This window comes from Papaver somniferum, chromosome 11, assembly GCF_003573695.1.
Source record: "Papaver somniferum cultivar HN1 chromosome 11, ASM357369v1, whole genome shotgun sequence".
Lineage (NCBI taxonomy): Eukaryota > Viridiplantae > Streptophyta > Magnoliopsida > Ranunculales > Papaveraceae > Papaver > Papaver somniferum.
This window is the reverse complement of record NC_039368.1, coordinates 72,675,148-72,696,057: the sequence shown is the minus strand read 5'-3', so window position 1 is coordinate 72,696,057 and position 20,910 is coordinate 72,675,148. Positions and strand designations below refer to the sequence as shown.

The following is a 20,910-nucleotide window of genomic DNA, read 5'->3' as shown; positions in this document are numbered from 1 at the left end:
ATGGAGACGGCCACAAGAGCAAGGATTGCTATGGGTGGCTATGATATGGCGTCTTTATTAGGGATTTCTGGGTCCCGCACGTCTCGTGGCATGTTGTGGGGCCCGAAGTGGCATAATTTGTGCCACGATTGGAAATTAGGGTTTCGACCATGCAATGTTGTGTTTCTAGTTAAGATAACCACATTGAAGTCTGTTATGGCGTCGGCCACGAACAGAAGATGGGTTGGCACGTAAGTGCAGTATTTATGGTAAGTTGCCACGTTCGGCATGCTTCTGTGGCAAAGTGGCACGTTTAGAATGCCGATTAGTGTTTTGACGAGGCATGGCATGTTCGGCATGCTACTAATATGCCGTGGCGGAATGGCACGTTTGGCATGTTTGGCATGCCAATTAGCGTATTGGCGCAACTTTGCCTCTTTTGATACTGTGGCAGGTTTAGAGCGACCTGATTGGTCGATTAAAAGAGGGGATGGCCAAGCATGGGTGTGGCCACAATTCCAGTGTGCGTGTGGCGGATTTAGAGCAACCTGATTGGTCGATGGGAAATAGGGCCGGCAAGTATGGGCCCAGCCACAACTCATGAGTGTTGTGGCGGGAATAGGAGCCGGTTCGAGCAGCAGGGGTGTGGCCACTTGTAAGTGGCGCCGGCTGGCCCGTGGCATGGCCACATCTCCTTTTGTTGCTAATCCTATTCTGCGGCTCCTGTTATTCCTTGTTTTCTGGTTATGGGTAGGATTTTGCACCTACTAATCCATGGCGGATTAATTGCCTTGTTCGCCTAGGCTTAATTTCGACAGGCAAGGTCTAATATACTACGCAGGGCGCAAAACCCTAATTTTTGCAAATTAGCCAGGGTAATATCCGAATCTTGTGAATTATCACAAAATTGATTGAATTTTATGTGTTGACACAGAGTTCTTTAAGTTCATTGCCAAAGAGAAGTATGCTTTCCGATTGAATACTTTATGCAAGGACCTTAGCCTTGATACTTGGAAATTCGTGCTACTCTGCTGCGAGTGAACACAAATTATCATGCCGTATCAGTGTTAAGGGTTCAACCGGGGAACATAGCACAGAAAGCATTCAAAGAAACTCATATTAATTGAATAATACAGGCAAGGTGCCAAAATTTACAGAATATATGGGATTGTTGCTACATGCACCATTCTGGACAAATTTCATGAGAAAATATTGAGTTACTCAATAAATGCGCCAGCGAAGAGGTTGAACACTCATCACTTTCACATGGCTCTGTTTCCTTGAAGAGTTACGACACATTAAATGCAAGGTTTTATAAATTTATCCCTGAACTAAAAACCACCATCAACAAAGGCAATAAAAGATTTGAAGACGAAGAAGAATTCTTATTAGTTTTCGTATCTTGTGGATTTAGTGCACAAACCTTGATCAGCTAGAATCCAACTAGAATCAGTTTATTTTTGAAAGATCTGATTGATTAGTTGCATGAGATCAACATTCTCTATATTTCTCTTTGAGATCTATATCAGTTTAGCGTAAATATAGACTTGACTATTTTGGTAGTTATTGGATAGATTGATCTAACTAGACAAATGAGTTTATTAGATTAAGTAAGAGCCTTACTCATCTTATCTTTATAAGGAATTAAATATGCTATCATCACACAAGGTGCCGACTCCACAAGATAGGTGCACACCTTCTAAGACTCGTCAAGCCTCTCCAGTGTGTCTGAAGGAGTCAGACACGTACAAAAGAGAATTTAGGGTTTATGTGCAATACAAGCCTAAATTCAAAATTTACATCGGATTTAGACTCCGTAACCTAAAAAGTCACTGCCTATCTCATAACATTCCTCCAACCTCGAAGCTATATAAAAGTCCGAATTCCCCTCTTTCCCAAAATACTCACCTATACAAACTTGGAAGCCCAAGGATGCACAAAGAGAGGAAATTAAGGTTTTGGCCAAGTAAACCCTCATTTGCAAATTCCATTCAACCAAGATGTAATTTCCATATTTTCAAGGCTTCATTCCCATTCCAATGACGCCTCCCAATACAAACGCCGGAAGGATTCCAAGTCAAGAGTCGATTTCAAGTTCAGAGTCAGAACAAGCAAAGACTAAGCATCAATTTGCGGACTTTGCAAGTCTAAAAGAACGAGAGGATTATGATTTTTCATCTGAACGATTCGTCACCATCTATATACTCATCATATAACAATCAAGGTTCTACTCTTAGTAGGGGACTTAATGTAGATGGTGAAATTTGGATAAGGGGCAAAAGTGTCATTTCGAGACCATAGACAAAAATCAACTTTCACGGGAGAGATTAATCCCTTGGTCCTCAAGGCACCCATAGCCACAATTTCTAGTATACGTCCCCGCGAGACACTGCTGGTCGTGATGCCGTGATTCCTAGCATGCATCCTCAACGAGATACTGCTGGTCACATAGGTTCTGTAGTGCGTAAAACGTCCCCAGCAGACTCATGAACCAGAACAACCACAATTCCAACATGTCTTCGCGAGACACAGATGATTGTGATGCCATGATTCCTAGTATACATCCCCATGAGATACTTTTGGTCATGTAGGCTCTCTAGATGCGTAAAAATGTCCCCATCAGACTTATGACCCACAGCAGAGACATACATGTCTCCTGTAAGCATGAATCTCCCTATTAGAGATCAATGACCGATTCCTAGTGCATCATCGCGAGATACACTAGTCATGTCAACTTTAGTCTCTGAGTCGACTTACCGAGGCTTCAGAATAATTCCTAGGACATCCCCGCGAGATACGCTGGTTATTCTGCCTCTGGGACCTTTTGACAGACTCCTAGAACATCTTTTCGAGATACACTGGTCATGTTGGCCCATTATATGGACACAATTTACTCCTAGCACATCTCTATAAGATACGATGGGTCAAAGACAAGTGATCCGAAGTCTCGCAGAGACATTATTCGGCGTGCAATCCTTCCTTTTCTCCCAAAATGTCTCAGCTGAATTCGAAGAGATTCCATTGCGTTGGCCAAGTCTCGAACAAACTCTATCGCGTCAGTCAACTATCAGACGGCTCCAGACACGTCGGTTAAATCTCTGACAGCCTCAATAGTGTCGATTAAATATCTGACAGCCTCAGTCGCGTCGGCCAAATCTCTGACAACCTCAGTCGCGTCGGCTAAACCTCAGACAGCTTCTGTCGCGTCAGCTAAACCTCGTACGGCCTCATCTGAACTGAGTCATCTCATCTTTAGAGTTTTATACATACATAAAACTCAGGCACAAACCTCACCTAGGGCTCAAGCCTATTTCTCATCGTCTCAAATACACTCACGACTAGTAAATTGGGCCTGAACTGTACATGTCTATCCAAAAGTGGATAAGCTCCCTTGAGCTCTGCATGCTCAACAAAGGAACCCACAAGCAACAATACGGTTTCCATGTGACCTATATGACCGCTCATTGAGAGTCAGAGCTCAGCATCAACTCCTCTCACTCTACACACGATTTCTGAGGAATTTCATGCCTTTTCACGTGACTCATCCTAGACATTCTCATTAATCGGAGAATATCTCTCTATCTTGTCCAACTCGGCTAAAGAGAAGAATATTTCTCTCTCGCCACATCATCACAAAGGCTGACTCAACTTCACACAAATGTGGGAATATCAATTAGGGTTTTGGTCTGGGGGTCTACGTTAGTGTGTGAAATACCCGTCCTATTTCTCACCGCAGAAGAGAGTAAAGGTGATGGAGTAAAGAAATAAACTCAGCCTAGTTTATCTCTATTTATTCCTAAAGAGACGGGAGAAGTGCTCCGCATGACAAGAAATCCCTATCTTCACCGACCTAAGATTAGAGAATTCAGCTATAAATAGGTCATCTATTTCACACACAACTTTCTCATAAACTCTCAGAGCAATTCTTCTTTAAACCCTAGAATTCTCTGATCTCTCTCTTTATTTGCTTCCCTCCATAAGACCAGCCCTAACCTTTCCTCTGACTGGAGCAGCCTTTGAACGACTACTGTGCGTGGTTTAGGCGAAGACTGTTCATGCTCAACCTCCCGTAACTCACTTTTAAAACCCTAGAATCCCACTTTAGCCTCTCACCGATTTTAGGTAACTACACCCGTATATATATACTTGAACTGAAATTCCTAGAGTTGAAACTATCTTTCCTTTTCTTTTTAGTAATATACTGGATATTCAGAGATTGACTTTGAATGACAGAATGGGAAAATAGTATTATTAGCTGGATAATATTTTCTAAAAACATAAATATCATGACTATACCATATTTCACGACTAGTCCTACGATACTACAAAGAGGGAATTTTTTGAATTTGAATTCCATGAAGAAGAAGAAGAAACTTCCTATGTTATATCTGATGTGAATGAAAAGTTTTTAGGGGAACTAACTGGCTCTGATTTAAGTGTAAACCTAGATTGATACTACTAATATGGACCATCACGGACTTGATGGTTAACACCACTGCTTGAAACAACTTATTTTCCAACATCACTATTACAGATTCAAGGACATTCCACATATTGAATAAAAAACCACCACCGGATCCACAAATAAGTCAGGAATCCTGCAGATAAAAATTAGGAAATTTTAACAAAATGCCACACTTTGGTTTTCCGGTTTAATAAAGTGCCACCATTTTTTTCAGAATTTATAAAATGCCATAAACGTTAAGTTTTCTGTTAAGGCCCACTTGATTAGTCAACTGTCGTTGAAAAGTCTAAAACATGTGGCATTATTACCAAACTATCCTTCTCAATTTCCTAACAACTAGATGAAGAATTGATGTGAGTCTATAATGAAATTTTTGTTGCTCATAGAAGAACATGGGTTTGATACATGATTTTGAATCTAAGATGAAGACATGAGAAATTTATGGTTTGAATTGATTTGTCTGTGGCAGTCGAAGGAGATGGGTACTTGAGCTGAAATTGAGAAGATGGTGGTGCTAGGCTTGTGAGTTTGTTTGGCTTGATGGGTGTTGCAGCTGCAGTATGTATCGAGGAGTTGGTATTTGCATCAGTGGTTTGAGTTGAGAACAAGCTGGAGATGTAAAATGGACTAGGGTCTACGGTGCGGTGAAATAGCTGTAGTTGAGAGACATGTTGAGCTGCAGCAAACAATGAAGAGGAGCTCGGATAGATGAATGCCTAGGTTTTAGGTACAAATTGCAGTTGTTGTTGTTGCAGTGATGGAGAGAAGTTGGAGCTGAAATGTTTGAGTTACTGCTGTAGAAATGATGTGCTGATGCTCATAGTGCGGAGGTGATGCTCATTGTGTTGAAGTGATGGAGACATGTGTTGTAGCTTATGTATGACAGAGAAGTGTAGATTTGATGTTGAGCTGACAAGGAAGTGAAGTTGGTGGAAGAACAGAATTTGCAGGGTTATAACTGATGATGTTGGTAGTGACAGTGAGCTGAGAATGGTGGCTTTACAGAGAAATAGTTTGTTGCAGGTGGTGATGCAAGGAATAGGCTGTAATGCTAAGAGGTAGCAATTGCAGAAGCTACATGCAGAGTTGAAAAGGAGTTGAGCAGCAAGAATACATATGTTGGTGAATGCAGGTGCTACACAGGCTTGATGAAGCACCACTATGGTGCACATCAAATTAGGCCGTGCAATGGAACCAACTTAGACCAGTCAGTTGGCTGACTCCGATACTCATTTCTTATCAATGTTGACTGTGGGATTTCATAGCAATGATTACAGTTTGTATTGATTTAACTCAGTTGATTCAGGGAGATGATTTGAGGGTATACATGTCTTTTACTAAGATAGATAACTGCCACCTATGCACTAACTGATGTCAACAATTTTTTTGGAGGTCAAATGTGTGGCATTAAATAAATTTTGAAAAAAACGGTGGCAATTTCTTAAACATGAAATTGAAAGTGTGGCATTTTATTAAAATCCCCTAAAAATTATTTTCTCATTAGAAAGATGATATAATGTAAAATATAAAAAACAAAAATATATATTGATAAAGTTATAAAGGTTTAGCCTAAGCCAAACTAATTAGAACAATCCATTATATAAGTTCCACAATCATTAATGGAGATACTAACGCATACTTGAGATTAAAAAGAAGAAAGAAAAAGATTTAAACAAGACATAAATCAAAAGATTAAACTAAATAAATGATCAATTATGTTGATTTTGGAAAGCCGATTTCACATAGCTTCTCTCTCTTTGTTGGCTAAGATTGGCGGAAGCATTGACATGTATTGGACTTTGAGCTAGCTAACTACTAGGGGTATCTAAACTGATGCTTTGGTCCCGGGTTTGGGCTTATCTAATTCGGCTTAACTTGATGATAACGGGTTTTTGACACCTAGGGCTATCTAAATCCTTTTTCCAATTAAAAGTTCATACACCAAATTCGTTAGGTTTTTTGGTAATTATAAAATTTTACATGGATCATAAAGAAAAATCAAGTGATTATATTTATATTTAATGATAGATAAAGACCTCCGAAAATAAAATAAAAAAACAAAGAAAAGATCCATCCATCCAGAAAAGGCGTTTGCGTTTCGGACCTCTGAGTTTCTATCACTCGTAGTCGTCTCTCTCTATATCTCTCTTTTAGGGCTTCGTTCTCTTCCGCTCTCATTCTCTCTCCCACAACTGCGTATATTGTTGTTGTTTTTCTGCCTCCGAAGAAGAGATTTCGTTACTTTTTAGATCCCTAACTGTAAGTATCACCAGTTTCGAAACGAAACCCTAACTTGTTAAGATCCATGTTTTTCTAATAGATTTGTGTTTTGATGATACTGATTTCTGTCGTCCTGTTGCTAATCAAACAAAGATTATGTTATTTGATTCTTAAATTCCTAACATTATCTGAAACTACAGTTGCGATAAAATTATCACCAACTTTTTTAGGGTTTCATGTGTTTAGTCTTTAGTGTGTGTTTAGTCTTTATGAGTTGATTGTTCACTTGCGGTTTGTTTTGTTGGTTGGTTTCAGTTTATATTTCAATTGTGTTTTTTCATCAGCTGGAGTTGATTTCTATTCTGTTTGTAGGTCAAACATGGGTGATGAAGGAGACAAGATATGTCCTCTCTGTACCGAGGAGATGGATTTGACTGATAAGCAATTGAAGCCTTGCAAATGTGGTTACGAGGTTAGATATGGATTTTGTGGATTAGATAATTGGAAACATTATGGACTAGTTCTTATTTTTGTATTGTTTCTTTAGATATGCGTGTGGTGTTGGCATAATGTCATGGACATGGCTGAGAAGGATGATATGGAGGGAAGATGTCCTGCATGTCGTACTCCCTATGACAAGGAAAAAATTGTAGAGAAGACAGTGAGATTTGAAAGGTGATTGTTTTATAGCATTAGCACACACTGCTACACATACTTTTGGCAAGCAGTATTTGGTTAAATTGGGAATGCTCATGATGTGCTTCCTTGCAAACAGGTCTATGGCTGAGAACAATTCAGACAGAAGATTAAAGCCACAGAAGGGGAAGCCTAAGTCATCTGATGGAAGGAAGAATCTTAGCAGCGTTCGAGTTATTCAGAGGAACCTGGTGTACATAATCGGGATACCTTCTAGTTTAGCTGATGAGGATGTGCGTATCTCCTCCACATATGCTCTTGCTCTGACCCCTCTCCACATCAGTTTCTAAATGAGTGGTTCAGCTTAGATAGTCTTTTCCGCTACATCAGTATCTGCTTGGGTTATTGAGTGGGTTTTGGTGTTTCCGATCAGTTTGGTCTGGCATTTACATTGTTTTTTAGTGTTATGACGTGTTTTTATGGTTCTGTGCAGCTTCTCCAGCACAAGGAGTATTTTGGTCAGTATGGAAAGGTTATGAAGGTTTCTATGTCCCGAAATGCTGGAGGGTCCATACAATACTCTGCTACCAACACTTGTAGTGTGTAAGTTTTCCATCATTTTTTTTGGTGGGGGTGCGTAAGTGCTGTTATCGATATGAAATGCCCGCCATGAATTGTTGTTGTATCTTCTTTTGCCGTTCTCCCCCTTAAATATGTGGTTTATTGCATCTTTCTGCCAGTGTGCAAAAGATTACTGAACTTCTATGCAAAGGTCTTTTTTTGGCTAATTAGCGTGCGTTTCATGCTCAAATTGTAGTTTACATCAGTTCTGTTATTGGTGCTTGCAGATATATTACTTACTCAAAAGAAGAAGAGGCTGTCCGATGTATACAATCAGTGCATGGCTATGTCCTAGAAGATAAACCCTTAAAGTAAGCTCATGCACTATTTCTCATGTATTATGCATAACATAGCAGGATGTAACTTGATACCTGTTTTTTTCGCCCTTTGCAGAGCGTGCTTTGGAACCACAAAATATTGTCATGCATGGTTAAGAAATACGGTGTGGGGAAAGTCATATATAAATTGAGATCTATCGCGTTCTTTTTCTTGGTTACTGAAAAACAGCTATACGCAGGAGAACACTAATTGAAAGTTTCTCTTTGTTTTCCAGCCTTGTAACAATCCTGATTGTCTGTATCTGCATGAAGTTGGCACCCAAGAAGATAGTTTTACGAAAGATGAAATAATTTCAGCATATACCAGGTACAGTTGCATATGCTGAACTATGTGGTGTTATCTATTTGTAGTTTATGCCAAAGTCTCTCTGCTTTGTGTGTTTAATGTGTTAACTTGAAAGTGATAGGGATGCGGTGGAGCAAACATTTTTCGTTGATCTAACTATCCTGAGACCTTATTGTTTATTTTAGCCATCTCTTAATTTAACCCGCAACCTGTGTTCCTGTAGTCCATCAGTTGTGTGAAAATTTGCATTCAATATCACTATGACGTGGGATGTGTTGCAAGTACTCTTTACGATTGCAAGCTGTTTTGAATGTCTATCTTTTCCTTAATGTATAATATTATTTGAGTACTCGTAAACCTACTCTTGAAAATAGTAGCGAATACCATTCTTGAAAATGCCAAGAAGCTTAGTTTGCTGCGCCTGATTTAACCTGTGAAGAGGGTCAGAAGGAATTGTTTAGTGTTGAGTGTAATCATAGTGCTCAGAAGGAATTAATGTTGTTTAAAGTATGTCTTAAAGTAACTTTATTGTATTAACCCATCTTCTGTTTTGTAGGAGTAGAGTTCAACAAATAACTGGCGCTACAAACAATTCTCTGCGACGTTCAGGGAATGTGTTGCCTCCTCCAGCAGACGAGCTAATCAATATCAGTGCACCTACTTTAGAAAAGCCTATACCCATAAGTGTCTCAAATGTATGAAAACAGAGATTTTATGCTGTTTTTATCTGTTTTGTTTGTTTATACATTCTTTCTCTATGAAAAAGTGCCGTGCTCTTATAGTTTGAATGTTTGAGTATTGGATATATCTTTATTCTGATTACACTTGTTGCTGTAAACCAGAATTCTTCAAGTCTTGGTAAATCTTCGCCCCCCAGTGTGCCAATTGTGTCCCCTGGAAGATCTGTCTCTCTTCCAGCAGCAGCTTCATGGTATGATCTTCTCTTTAGTTTATCTTTGTTTGGTTTGAGAAGTATTGCTTCTGAATTTTTGAATCCTTTCTCAGGGGATTGCGTGCTTCAAATGGACGTCCACCTACCATATCGTCAGATGGTTCAACTGGGTTTACTAAACAAAACTCTGATGGGCGTGATGATTCGTTCCCTCCCATGGTTTCAAGCACAATTAGGGCTGCTACAGTGCATACCGAAGTAGGAAAGAAACATAGTGGCACAGAAGATAATCATGCGGCACATTCTAATGGTAGATCCGGGTTCCTGGAAAATCGCAAACAAACTTCAGCTAGAGATAAAACTACAACTGATAAACCAGAGGAGGTTGCCCGAGATGCATTTCCTCCTCTTACAGCATGTCCACCTTTATCTGAGAACAGGGAAGCAGGCGTTGCAAAGCCATTAAAAAATTCTAAAGTACCTAATAAAAAAGCTAGTACATCGGTTTCAGGCAAGGGTGTGAGTGTTGTTATTGATGAAGCAACTCAGAGTTTATGTTCTGGGATTTCTTCTATAGCCATAGGTAGCTACACTGGCACAGGAACTTTTAAATCTAATGGTCCAGTCTCTAATCACATTTCATCTGGTTTACCTGGTAATTCACTTGTTGCTAGTGAAATTGCCAGCTCATCTGATGAAGTGTCTGTTTTAAAAGGACAAGTACCATTAGTTCGGGGTAATGAAGCTCAAGAAGGCGTGCAAGATGTGAATAGGCAAACATTGAAGATTCCAGAAGTTGGTGGGCAGTCATCACATTTGCCTTACTCATCTGATCTTCTTCCTGCTATAAACAGTTCCAGCAGGAACAGCTGGGAAGGCGACCAGAGTTTCCCTTTGAGCAATCATCTCAGTGTTGATAATACAACTGTGCGGGCAGATGTCGCTGATGCTTCACTTCTGGCTAGATCGAATGAGCTGTTATCATCTAATGGGTATTTCGAGAGCAAGGTCAGCAGTTCTTCTAATATGGGAAGGACTTTTGGTCATTCCAGACATCCATTGAATGTTGAACTTGTCGGTTACTCAGGAAGTTGTAATGATAAAGGATCCGGTACTTTGAAAAATAGTACTGTGGATATGGGCGAAAGTAGCATAATCTCAAATATTTTTTCAATGGACTCTGACGCATGGGATGTTTCATTGGCATTACCTCAGAATCTTGCTCAATTGTTTGGTGAAAATGAGCGTGGCTCTCTCTCTGGTGCATTGAAAGTGAAAAACAGCAACCAATCTAGGTTTTCATTTGCAAGACAGGATGATTTTGCAAACCAAGTACCTGGCTTGGAGCCTTCTTCAGGCAGCAATGGTTATATGGGTAACTACTCTACTTATCAGAGTTCCATGGCAAACGGAGACTTGTACACCGAAAAGCGTCAACCAGGTTTTTCATCCTATATTTTGGAGGAAGCAGACATCTTTCCCGGTGGACAACCACTCACTTCACCAAGTAAGCTCTCTTGTAAACCTTTTGAATTGACTCCCATGGCCCCTTGTTGTTTAAGCATACTAAAACTCTGTTATATATATCTTCCTGTTCCTACCGTTAGCCAATTACTAAAGATGGATTGAAATTTTGCTGTCTTAGTTGTCTTTGTGCTGTCTTATTTCTTTTGTTACTGTTAAAGTATGTTAGTTGTATTAAAATCATGATTTGGTTTTTGTAAGAACGTCTTTCAAATTCATCGGCTATCCTTGCTCTTCTAATTCAAGTTAGTTGTAGCTTATGCCAAGTGTAGTGCACATTAGAAACGAGGTGTCCCCAAAAAATATTCTAGTGGTCCAAAATTGATGTCCAAATTGAAGAGAGCCATAATTCCTTTTCAATTGCTTTCCTAAGATGGAGGATCCAAGAGTGCTGGTTTGGCTTTTTGGGATGAGGAGCATTGATTCGGATATATTTTACATTGCTTCATGTCTTCACCCAACTAGTTCCTGGATAAACTTTTTCGTACTGTAGTGGTATAAAATCTATTTGATGATTTCAGGTTAATGCACCTTTATCAGTTGCATATCAAAACTGTGAACCAGGTCTCTTATATTAAGATATTAAGTCCAATAAGTCCAAGATAGTCTTTGCTTAGACGTCTATCATGGTTCCCAATGCCCCTATTTAATTGGATATCTTTTGACTTTTGAGCATCTCCAAACTGTGAACCAATTATCTTGATCTCTTATATTAAGTTTGAGCATCTCCAAACTGTGAACCAATTATCTTGATCTCTTATATTAAGTCCAAGATGACTGTTCTTTGCTTGGACGTCTAACATGGTTCCCAATGCCCCTGTCAATTGGATATTTGGATGTTATTAACAATATAAATACTAACGTTCTCTGATATTCTTCCGAACAGTTTCAAGAGCTCCAACATCTGCACCTCCTGGGTTTTCGGTTCCCAGCAGAGCGACACCTCCAGGATTTTCTTCTCAAGATAGGCTGGACACTCTAGATACTGCTTCTGGTTTGTACATTTTCAAATTCTTTTCGTATACAATTTGTACTTAACTGTGGTTCTTACATATTACATATTTTTTTCTCCAGGAAATCATTCTTTTGAAAGTTCAATGTTAAGAAATCAGTATTGGGGTCAGCCAAATGGAAACCCTGTCAGTCATGAAGACATTGAATTTTTTGACCCTGCAATAATGGCAGTCGGCAAAGGGCTGCTCCCTAATGGGATTATTAATGGCTCAATTCCAGATATAAAGTCAACCTTCTCTCCTCAGGATGATCCTAGAATTCAGCAGCTATTAATGCAGCAATCCATAACTACGCAGCAGCATTCTAGATTTTCGGATCAATTTGGGAACGGCAATAGATTTTCTTCTCGTAATGAGGTCTATAGTGGTATGCATTTGAGAAATCAAGAGCAACCCTCCTTTGTGCAGTCATCTTTACAGTCTAGAAATGCTGCTGCTCATATATCTAATGGTCATTGGGATGGAGGTCGGAATGAGTTTCAAAGCAGAAATGACCTTGTCCTGCCAGAGCTTCTTAGAAATGAGAATACACTTGGATTTAACAAGTATTTTCTTGGTCACGAGGATCTGACGTATCGTATTCCAAGTTCAGGTGATCTATACAACAGAGCATTTGGAATGTAACTTTCTTTTGCTCGAGACAAAATTGTTTCGAGCAGGGTTCTGGCATCTCGGTGGTGGATGGAGCAAGAAGTGTGGTCAATCATATCTGCATAGCCCAACTGCTGTTTCATTGCTCCTGGAATGGGTGTTACAATTCTATACCTGGTCTCGTCGTGCACATTACTTTGTTATGGAAAATCTTGGAAGGCTTGAGCTAAATTGGGTATTCTGAGCTATCCGATCACTTGGTTTTTGAGGTACCCGCAGGTTAGGATTTCAGTCTATTATTTCTCTCTTTACTTTGATTAGCATGTGAAGTTTCAAGTGCCCTTCTTGATGCTTTTGCAGGGAAAGCTTTTTCCAAAAAGGATTATGCATTGGCAAAGAGATTGAAATGCTGTGCGATTGATTGACAACAGGAATACTCTTGTGATTGAAGGGGCTGAAATCGAGTTGGAAAACCGAGATAGGCCACCTTTACGCACAAAGCGGCTATATGTTTCGCTTGAGGTCTCTAGGTTTTTCATCTATTTTAGATACATTCTGTTTTGCACCCTTGCGTGGGGCTCTTGTGTAGAGTAGTGGCTGATCGCGGTGGATGATAGAAGATCCTTAATGAAAGAAAGAATTAGTTTACCTTAATAGGAGGTTGTGTTAATTTTTAGTTGGTTTTCTGTTAATGATTGATGTGGATATAATTTTTCTCCTGGAGTTTCACAACTATTTTTTTTTGTTTCTGTTGGCCATTTGCGAACTGAAAACCCTTCAGTATTAGACATCGTAATCTTGGGAACATACAAGTGATAAGATGTAGTTCGCTCCTTCAAGTAACCACCCAATTGACATTTTCTTTTTCTTTCCGAATCAGTTCATCAGTAACCATGTGATGTGATTGACTGTCGTATAATGAGGGAAAGATTTGTGATATCAACAACTGAATGGATTCCCACTCGACCAATATTATTTCAAGTCCTTTAATGACCCCTATCCACCCGTTCGTTATTTAGAAGCAACTTCTTAAAGATGTGAAGCTGGAGGATAGAGCTGAGCTGAAAATAAAGAGGATATTACCCATCATCATTGATGGAGAGACTGTGACAACTGAAAAGCTAGTTTGTTCACATGCTTATTCCTACTGATTAGGAATCTGTGGTGACAGTCTGACTCATGTTTACTTTTGAGGAGATACTACAGGCAAAAGAACCCTTTCAAAACTATGAAAAGCCAAGGTAATCCTGATACTGTTGGAGGATGGGGAAAAATAATGTGTAAACCTAGTGGTTATGACTTTTCACGTAGACGAATACTAAACCATCGCCTTACGTTAAACACAGAAGTCTTTCGTTCCTTCTTCCAAGGGAATCAAGTCCCCCCTCTCCTCCCCTCGCCCACACCCCAGTATGGCACGATAGAGATGGGAGTTGACGACCTTTTCAGGCCTGAACTGAAAATGCTCAGATAAAAGAAGCAACAGAGACTATGCAGCAGCCTAGAACTGTGAATACCATCAATAAATCAAACTCATACGACACCCATTATTAGATTCACAATTCATAAGTTTTGATCTTGTAATTAACTGTTTTCTATTACAATTGAGACGGATATATCAGGCTTGGTATATACTATATATCAGGCTTGGTATATTCTGTTACTATATATATATATATATATATATATATATACTATATTGTTTCTGATAAGTGATAACAACCACCTGGAATAGAAAAGCACGCACACAGCAGCATTCTCTCCCTCGGAACTAAGCTGGTTAACTGCAATCCAACTTTTAAAGATTTTTCGCGGTTATATACTTATTAATTGTTTATAACCGCTTGCTTTAAATGCAACATAATATGGTTTTGAGGGTCTAAGAGATATGTAGAGTAAGAAAGGGATGCCCTGGGATGTCTGATTGTTTTAGCCGAGTTACCCAGATGTATAGATTATAAAATCAGATAGATTTTAGTAGCTCTTCAGAATTCAGATCCTGTTGGTATTCGGAGGAATTGTAGCTGAAGAAGAGAATCCTGATGATGCTGCAGCTGCGAATAAAGGCATTGTGGCAGTGGGTACAAATGATCCATGAAGTTGCATGGACTGACTCGCCAGACGAGGCAAATCTACATCCACCCTTCTACCAATTGTTCCCCCCTGCAATTAGAAGCCATGCTTTTGTTAGTTAATGTCCTGATAGAGCTATAGAAAAATAAAAATGAAAAAAAAAACACAAAAATACTCGAGCAAGTTCTCTACTGAAGTTTGAAACCTGTTTACAACCTAAGCTGTTACTATACTTCACTTGAATCTAGCAATGAATCCAAGGAGTTTCAAGGCTGAAATTCTATGCAAAGAGGACTGTATGTTTCAAGGACATCTAATTGTGACAATGCTATTCTCTGGCTTCTAAGGTTGAAAAGTGTTATCTCTATACGCTTGGAAGGGGGGAGGCACGAGGGGGAGTAGTAATTGCTTTCTGTTGGAGACTAAGAGCAAAAACAGTCACATCAAACACACTAATTACCTCATAATTAACAAAGAAATTGGGAGGTATGCCAGTCCAGAATGCAGGGTGCTCGGATGACATAACTTGACCATTTGGTGTTTGAACACACAGAGCTGCTGCAACAGGGTTCTCCATCTGGAAAAGCACGGTAGATGGTAAGGTTTGTTAATAGCTTTTTGACATGACAAACTGAGGCTCAATCCAATATGCACTTGAATGGCAAAAATGAGTCAACTTTTGATATATGTGATCCATCATAAGACTCTCCTATTTTTTACTCAAGAAATTTGAGCCTTCGAGTATAGCTAGCTAGTGATTAAGCTCAAATCTGAACATGTGCTCTACACTTGAAGTTGTTGACGGATGCATAAGCAGAGTAATGTTATCTAGGTTCATGAAACAGCTATTTCTTGCATATTAATAAGATGGTATAAAGTCTTAAAAAGTTGTATAGTAATTACCCTTGCTCTCTTAGCATCATGTGTGCTGAAAGGGAAGTAACCGATCATATTGCTTCCACATCGTCGTCCATCAGCAGAAGAAGGTGTAGACATCCCTAAGTTTAGGTCAAGGTTGTAATTGGTGCCTGAATAATATAAAACAACAGCCGTGTTAAAAGATTAACAAAACATAACAAATCAGACAAAATGATGTTCAGATCAACTTATACCTCCTTCGTCGGTCTTGGGATTTATCTCCCCTGCATATGTACTTGGCTCAAAATTGGTGACTGCTTCTCTTCCATTACATTTGATAGCTGCTTTGTCATAAGCCCTGAGTCCAAAAACCAAAATGTAGACTTGTGTTGGAAGAAACCTTAAGGTAATAAATTCTGTATACGAGATAACAAAATCATGATCTGTAAGACCTTGCAGCTTCTATTCCGTTGTCGAATAGCCCAAGATATATATACCTGCACGCAATCATTACATTCTCATCTATGAAAGGTTCTCAAATCTTCTTGTATAGGCATCTTAGAATTGTTTAGAGCCTAGTATAGAAGCCTGATACCCATTCTAGAGATTTTATGTTTGCGGAAGTTGTATAATATATCTTAAATGTAATTTCCTAGTTGTTAAGTATTGAAGGTCTTTCTTACTTCTTGCCGAGAAATTGTCCCATACGAGCTTCCCATCTACCGCATTTGTGAAGCGTCACTCCTCTATATTTCGACGTGCCCCTTGAGAATCCCGTGCTATGGCGACGAAGGATGTGAACAAATTCCTCCTTGGTTAAGTTATTCATCTGAAGATCAGTTTAACGAAGATACAATCCAATCAGATTACACCAGCAGCAAAAACAAATCACCACTTAACCAATAAGCACCATTGATTAAATTTTTTTGTGAAGTCAAATAATTAGTACCTGCTTCATATCCTCATCATAATCACTAAGATTAAAGTTAATATCAGCTTCAACGCCTCTAAACTTAATTGCTGCTCGATCATACGCTCTGTAACCATGAAACCCAATCTCTTTTAAAAATATGTAGTTACAAAAATCAAATTGAAATAAAAGCCTAGCATTTGAAATTCTAGTTTTCAGTGAAATCAAATTTTACCTTGCTGCAGCATGAGCTGTATCAAATCCACCTAAAATATTACAAAACCAACACTAAAATTCATCAAACACATGAAACAAGTTCGTCTGTCACACTAATTGACAACCAAATTTCTTATGAACCACAGATAAATTTTCATGTAGAGATTATTATAAATCCTTACCTAAATAAACTTGTTTCCCACAATCCCTGTTATAACACCAAATAAAAACTAAATAAATAATCTTAACTAAAGTGATTAAAACACTAAAACTTCAAAGAAAGATCAAACAGAATTAGGACTAACACTAACCAGATATGAGATTCCCATCTGCCAGTTCTTCGATAGAATGTAACTCCTCTGTACTGAGAACTTCTGGACCTAGGTCCTCTTCGACTCTTCTTCACTTGTGGTTGTTGCTGTTGTTGTTGTTGCGGTGGTGGATGAATTACTTTCATCACTACCTCTTGTTTATGATGATTTCCACCACTAGCAGCACCAACAACAGTTCCACGGTGGTGAGAAGAAAGATCCATCCAATGCGATTGAATCGAAGACTCAGAATTTGGTAAAAACAAATTAAAACCATTAGAATCACCATGACTAACAGGAAATAGCTTCTTAGTTACGAAACTTGATTGTAATAAGCTGAGATTTCCCGCCAAATCATCGTCACGAGAATCTCCGGTTTCAACTCTATTAACAATAACATCAACATCCTTGTTCAGTATACCAAAGTCCAACGCCAAAATCTCATTTCCGTTACCATTTCGACCACTTAGATGGTCATGATTATTATGAGTTGAACATGAATCTTCTTCTGCACCATTACTTGAATATGCTGTTTCAGCATTCACTACTGATGATGAATTCGATGTTCCTGATGAATCATCTATCACAACCTGTTGAACTTTCCCAGAACAACCTCCTTGCTGTTTCACCTTGAAGACTTGTTCAGAATCACAGTCCACCACTTGTTCAGTGATTCTAACGTTAAGATCAAACATCATTCTTCCTTTTGTTCACGGATTCACCAGCAAGAAGCACCAAAAATACTCTTCAATGAAGAGAAGGAAAAAATAACTCCAAAAACTAATCAAAGTCACAGAAAACTCGATTAGATTAAGAATCCAAATCAGATTAATCTGAGTTTAAAGTAACAAAAATTGATCCAATCTTAATTCTAGTAACAATTTCTCTGAAAAAAATTCATAATCAGATAAATCTGAATAATCAAAAATCAGAAGAAAGAAAAAAGAGAATCAAATTGGAGGAGAGAGCAGAGCACTAGTTAAAAAAAAAGAAGTTGAGAAATGAAATGATAGTATTTATTTTGAGTCACTCATGAGTCTTGATGTAATCGAGACCGTCAAATTATGTAGACGAAAGTATTGAAGAGGACTTTTGAAATAAAAATCATGGGATTTGTTTTGATAGGGTGAAGCCACGTGGCGAATAACAGTAGGTACGATAATTCAATAAGTGGGGCTCATTAAATTCATGATGCTATAAATAGGAAAAAAGGAGTATACCATAAATATGTAAGATTATCAACGGCTGTGATTATCTGATTCTTTTTCTGATTTAATTATTATTTGATCTGATTGATGTTTTTAAAGTTGAAAAAGATGGGGATAATTTTTTTAGCGAAAAACTAAAAATATCTCTGGTTTTTAATTGTTTCTTTGTTTCCTTATTTGTCGGACCTAAGGGGAGTCGAGTGGGCAAAAGCCGTACACGTCGTTAGCTGCCCTAAGTTAGACCAGCTGTTACAATACTGCCTGCCCGTAGCTGCCCTTATAGGACCCACCCACTCAATTAAATAAACAAAACTCCTCTTTCGTTTTTCTTTCTGTATTCCCATTTGGGAATGATAATGCCAAATGCTTTCGACGTTGCTGCAGTTTTTAATTGGTGGTGGACTAATTAGGGAAAAATGTTCAGTAATGGAATATGAGCATCCGACTGGCAATTTCTTGACTTGGGCCGAGACCCCTACAGGATCCTTTATTCAAAATCTCAGATTTTAATCAGTCCTCTTAAATATCGACAGTTCAAAAACCGTCCATTTACATGAATGGCCCCAAAAACTTAGACGGGGGCTCACTAATTTAAAAAAAGAAAAGAAAATTGGAATTTGATCTACTACTTAGGCTGATTTTATCGTTCTAGGAGTCCAGGTTAGCATTCTTCTGACTGGCTGTTAGCGGCTATACTTTCTATTTAGTATTCTGAGCTCGTTCAAATCATAATCCACAAGATATGTGCATATGGGTCAGTGGTCATCACATCCTGGACATGTGGTTATAACACCTAGTTAAAGTCAAAAGATCATTTGATCCGATGATTTAGTTAATAACTTAAATAATAATACCGAGTCTCTCTTCCTTAAAACTCCTCCCTTCATTTCATAAAATGATTGCCTGCACTTGAAAGATATGGATATCTGGCAATAAAATGATTCTTTTTTATCTCATGGAGTACAAGTAGTAATGTAGTAGTACTGTTGCGTGTGTGCAGTTTTACAAGAAAGATAAACGGAAATCAATATTGTTTTGTCCTTTTTCGTGGTTTATGATATCGGCCCACTGCACTACTGACAGATTTTGTAACAGCATGAATAACATGTGCTTTAACGCATAAACAAGGTGTGTTTGGTACGGGTTTACCAGTCGGATTACCATCGTTACCCCTGCCTTTTCTAAAATTTGCCTTTCAATAATTGAGTAGATAATTTTAAGATGCGGAGGGATTATTTAGGGACTAGATACGACGAATTTATGGATTGAGTTAGGATTTTTCGACAAGTTTTACGTTAATAACTATGTATATGCTGCGCTGCTTTTGAAGATTGGGAGGATCAGCAGAAAAAGTGAAAACTTAACAGTGACTTCAGATTTAAGCAAGCAAATAAAGAGATGAATGTTTTATTAAAATGTCTTATGTGGTATGATGAATTGATGATTATGTTTTATTTAACCGGTGGACGAAATTCTTGGATTATATATCACTCAATCTTCGGCCTAATCTCTCTGTTCTATTTGAATATGTTTTCCATCTTTAGAATTTTGTTCTACTTTGTAAGAACCAGGGGTGTTCATGGTCGGTTTTGGTTCGGTTTCTAGCCAAACCAAAACCGAAACCAATACTATTGGTTTCTAAAAATCTAAACCAAACCAATCCATTAACCATTGGTTCGGTTTCCAAATGGTTCCGGTTGGTTTCGGTTTGTCCCAGTGGTTTTTGGTTAATCAGTAATTATGTCAAACCAAAAAAAAATACACAAATTTACAGACAAGAAAATCGTAGTTGCCGATAGTATTGGTTTACACAAGTTTACAGACAAAAAAAATAAAAATAAATAAATATCAAGAATAGTTAAAGCTTACTCTAATTCTAGAGATCAAAAGAAGATATATAATATATCTTAATTTAGTTATTGACAAAAAAGTCGAGAAGGAAGACGGGAAGAAAAAAGTCGAGTAGCAGCAGCTGTAGTTGGGGGTGGAGAAGGGAGGCGACTGAGAGAAGGAGAAAGAGAAAGAGGGAGAGTATCATAATGAAATATTAGATTTAGGGTTTCTATTTATCCTCTAAATCAATGGGTAGAATCTAATACTTGTAAATCGACGACAGAAACTAAATTTAAAAATTAATCGGTTATCCAATGATTTTTGGTTCGGTTTTAGAGGTCAAACCAAACCAAAACCAACACTATCGGTTTTTTACTTTCTACACCGTAACCAATCCATTAGTAAATGGTTCGGTTTGGTTTCTTCCTAATTGGTCTGGTTTGGTCCGGTTCCAGCGGAAAACCGAAACCATGTTCAGTCCTAGTAAGAACAAGTCTTTGAAATCCCAACTTTGATTCTCTTTAAACCTTAACCTTAAAAATATGGAAAATTTCTTGTTTGGTCCTAAGCCCATAAGGTTATTTATAGTAGGGTCCAACCGGATTTTTTTTTATCTGGAGGTCCAAAATTAATTGAAAACATTGAAATGACCATAATACCCTCTACTACCAAACGTGTGCGTGTCTACACCCTTATTATATTGAGTACATATCCGCTGCACTGCTTACAAATTTGAGTACACATAGCTTATATACTTATAAATTCGAGTACATATCTTCTGCACTGTTAACTATCAAAATCAACGGCAAGAAGCTTCACTCTCTTAACTGGTTTTTCGTCCAAGTTTTACAAACCCAATCTTTGAATATTCGACCAATGTTTCCATGTTTATCTCAAGTTCTAAATCAAGCTTTATCTGGAGTTTCCCGTATGTAG

General features: G+C 38.4%; 2 protein-coding genes across 4 annotated transcripts; one reads left to right on the top strand and one right to left on the bottom strand.

The window, feature by feature from the left end:
* The first annotated feature begins 6,501 nt into the window (after window positions 1-6,501).
* Window positions 6,502-13,314, top strand: LOC113320603. 2 transcript variants are annotated; one of them, XM_026568507.1, is made up of 14 exons: window positions 6,502-6,703; window positions 7,037-7,136; window positions 7,212-7,339; window positions 7,440-7,593; window positions 7,794-7,903; window positions 8,149-8,232; window positions 8,315-8,363; window positions 8,475-8,566; window positions 9,102-9,240; window positions 9,388-9,476; window positions 9,551-10,944; window positions 11,848-11,955; window positions 12,036-12,834; window positions 12,926-13,314. In XM_026568507.1, exons 2-13 carry the CDS (start codon window positions 7,044-7,046, stop codon window positions 12,596-12,598), a joined length of 3,003 nt encoding a protein of 1,000 aa, XP_026424292.1. In that variant the 5' UTR covers window positions 6,502-6,703; window positions 7,037-7,043; the 3' UTR covers window positions 12,599-12,834; window positions 12,926-13,314. The 2 variants fall into 2 exon arrangements, with proteins under 2 accessions (XP_026424292.1, XP_026424291.1); XM_026568506.1 differs by having other exon boundaries at window positions 12,036-12,844; window positions 12,926-13,312.
* A 783-nt stretch (window positions 13,315-14,097) lies between these two features.
* Window positions 14,098-17,898, bottom strand: LOC113323775 (floral homeotic protein APETALA 2-like). 2 transcript variants are annotated; one of them, XM_026572117.1, is made up of 10 exons: window positions 16,934-17,898; window positions 16,805-16,830; window positions 16,642-16,672; window positions 16,446-16,533; window positions 16,180-16,325; window positions 15,949-15,993; window positions 15,751-15,854; window positions 15,542-15,666; window positions 15,099-15,215; window positions 14,098-14,728 (listed from the first exon to the last, which is right to left on the bottom strand). In XM_026572117.1, exons 1-10 carry the CDS (start codon window positions 17,629-17,631, stop codon window positions 14,558-14,560), a joined length of 1,551 nt encoding a protein of 516 aa, XP_026427902.1. In that variant the 5' UTR covers window positions 17,632-17,898; the 3' UTR covers window positions 14,098-14,557. The 2 variants fall into 2 exon arrangements, with proteins under 2 accessions (XP_026427902.1, XP_026427903.1); XM_026572118.1 differs by lacking the exon at window positions 15,949-15,993.
* Between the last annotated feature and the right edge of the window lie 3,012 nt (window positions 17,899-20,910).